The sequence below is a fragment of the Etheostoma spectabile genome, chromosome 9 (genome assembly GCF_008692095.1).
Source record: "Etheostoma spectabile isolate EspeVRDwgs_2016 chromosome 9, UIUC_Espe_1.0, whole genome shotgun sequence".
NCBI classification, from domain to species: domain Eukaryota; kingdom Metazoa; phylum Chordata; class Actinopteri; order Perciformes; family Percidae; genus Etheostoma; species Etheostoma spectabile.
Window position 1 is genome coordinate 29425679 of NC_045741.1, and position 2737 is coordinate 29428415.

Sequence of the window (2737 nt, forward strand, 5' to 3'; positions counted from 1 at the left end):
AAAAAGTATTACTTCAAAACGTATTACAAAGTGTAGGATCAACAGTGAAGACAAAGCAAAGTTGTGTTCATAATGAGCTTTTTATTTGAAAGCACATGTATTAGAGCTAAATACATATAGCAGAAAAAAACAGCATTGCAACTATGTCTTTGTACAAAAAAAAACGTGACAATACAAAAATATTAATATTGAACTTCAATACAATTGTGGGTGTACTTTTTTTTTTAAATGCATATTACAAACGTAACTATAACAACCTACAATAGATATCTAGGTACAAAAATCGGTCATTCTGTGCTTTTTAAGCAGCATTTTGTAAAGAACACAGGTCTGTAATCATAGTGGATATATCTAAACATGTTAAGAAACAGTATCTCACAGAGTAACTTTAGTGATCTATACATTATTTATATATTTATAAAAAGAGAGTGAAAACGGCTTGGTGAAATGATAGGACGGACTATACGATGAGAAAGATGTGCAACATGGCGGAGTGTGTTGTTGGAGGATATCTGAGTCGGCTGTAAATAAAAAAGGGCTTCTGTACAGTACAACTGTTAGTGATTATACGGGACAGGCTACAAACATACAAGGTTTAAAATGCTTCTTAGCTGAGAATAAAAAGATTAGATCCACAGTTTTCATGACGCTCACCTGCTCTGTTGCTCTCTGACACACAGACACACACACACACACACACACACACACAGACACACACACACACACACTTGGCACAGCTGGCAGTGTGTCTCATTTGACACACAGTTTATCAAGAGGGGGTTCCTTTTCACAGCGCTCATACATATGTGCACACACACTCACATACTCACAAGCACAGGAGTGTACAGGACATGCACGCACACACACACACACACACGCAGACAAACATCCATTGCCAACGAGGGATTGGGTGGGTAAGAGCCCCTCCCTGCCTGCGGAAAGAGCCCTAATCATCCCAAAGACAATCTGCCAGTTTAGCTGTAATTCATCACCCTCTTTCCAAGGTGACAGCCCGCACCCCTCCACTCTGTCCACCCATCCCCTTCCTGTTTGTGAAGCCAAACAAATGGCCAACCGACACCAGGAAGTGGCATGGCACAGCCACGCCTCTTACACAGCTGCTGGGAGATATCCCCCATTTTACTACATTTAACCCTTGAAAAATGCAACATCCCGGGTTTGGGCCACTCTGAGAGTCCACTACAAAAAGCTTTGACACGCTGATTTAGAGACAGAGGAACGTGTTGGAGGGCTTCACTTCCTACCGCTAAAGACACTTTATTGGGATACCGACGTCGTGCTTATCAGTCGAGAACAAAGACAGCCAAAGGGCTGCTCGAAAATCTGTTGAAAAGATCAGTATGCGATCCTTACAGTGGCCTCCAGGTGACAGGGTTATTGTTATTGAAGCCATGCTATGCTAACTCGATCCTGGCTTGGCGCATGGCGTCTTGTGAAGCCACCACCATAGTCAATACTTCCGTCTCATGGGTGTCAGCTTCATCAAGCTTTCTTGCAGTTAGACGTCTCAGGCAGCAAGTGGTGATAATGGACAATGAACTTCAAAAAACAAACAAACAGTGCTATAAGTTATATTTTTCTATACTGTTAATATTTCTATGCTGCTAGTTATTGCAGTACTATCCTTCCCGTAGCTAAGGAAGTTGTAGTCCTACAGCGGTCCAAGGCCACAGAGAGTTCGGAGAGGAAGCATCACTGGAAATCCCTCTCTCAGGCAAGGGGGTTTGTCATTTTTTTTTTTTTCTCATTCATTTTTGTTCACAAGTGTCTTCCCTTCTTGTGGTCAACACTTCCATCAAACCTCCACACCTTTTAGCTCTGCCTGTCAAGTCATCAATTTCTTAAATCATTTTGTCTTTTAGTCTTCCAATTCTTATCTGTTTGTGCTCAAAAACAATGGGTTCAAATGTTGATTAGTAGTTAACATAATGGTAAATAATAAGTCTGGATAGTGAGAGTGGACTCTGCTGTGCAAATCTCAAATCTGACACCCTAGTCCACAGAGTGGGTGCCTCTCCTGGGCATTGCAAAAGGGAGGAGGGTGCCATTTGAGACGCAGCTACAGTCTCTCGTCGCTACATTCTACTGTCCGATGGGAGGCGAGCAGCGCTGCGATTGGCTCCTCGGTCACAGGGACGAGGTCTTCGATCACACCATGTTGTGGTGGTTGTTCCTCTCGATGATGTCGGACGAAGGGAGCAGCTCCTTCTTGATGGGGGAGGGCGGGGGCGTGGCTGGTTTCACCCTGGGCTTGAACAGGTCGGACACGTAGAACACCTGGAGGACACACAGATGGAGAGCAAGGTGAGGAGATAGACAGCAAGCAGAGAAGACATGAAGAATCAATGGAAAAACAGGAGGACACAATGGCCCAATCCCAACTCACAGACTCACAGACTCACAGACTCTCAGACGTTGGTGCGCGCAAAATTTGTAAGGGCTTAAGGTCAGATTTCAAAGGGTGTGAGGGTTTGAGTACACACTTACCGAGCGTGATCTGGTGACGTGCTGTCCCAATCCCATTTATACCTATCTGAGCCCATGTAGCCTCACACACTCACTCACTTACCACCTAAGATCCATTAAGTCTGTGAGTCTTTAGCCCTCGGGGCTCACTTTGGGATCGGGCCATTGTTTCCTTAATGATTATTTTTTGGGGCCTTTTAGGCCTTTATTTTGACAGGATAGCTGAAGACATGAAACGGGAGAGAGAGGG

At 44.2% G+C, this 2737-nt stretch overlaps 1 protein-coding gene across 2 annotated transcripts in view; it reads right to left on the reverse strand.

Moving 5' to 3' along the window:
• Positions 1-227: 227 nt before the first annotated feature.
• Positions 228-2737, reverse strand: part of plpp3 (phospholipid phosphatase 3) — a 34891-nt gene continuing 32381 nt past the window's right edge. The window contains exon 7 of one of the 2 annotated variants that reach the window (XM_032525507.1): positions 228-2298. In XM_032525507.1, the coding sequence (XP_032381398.1) occupies positions 2170-2298 (129 nt within the window). In that variant the 3' untranslated portion in view covers positions 228-2169. The remainder of the gene's footprint in view (positions 2299-2737) is intronic. The other variant, XM_032525508.1, reaches the window with a different exon arrangement.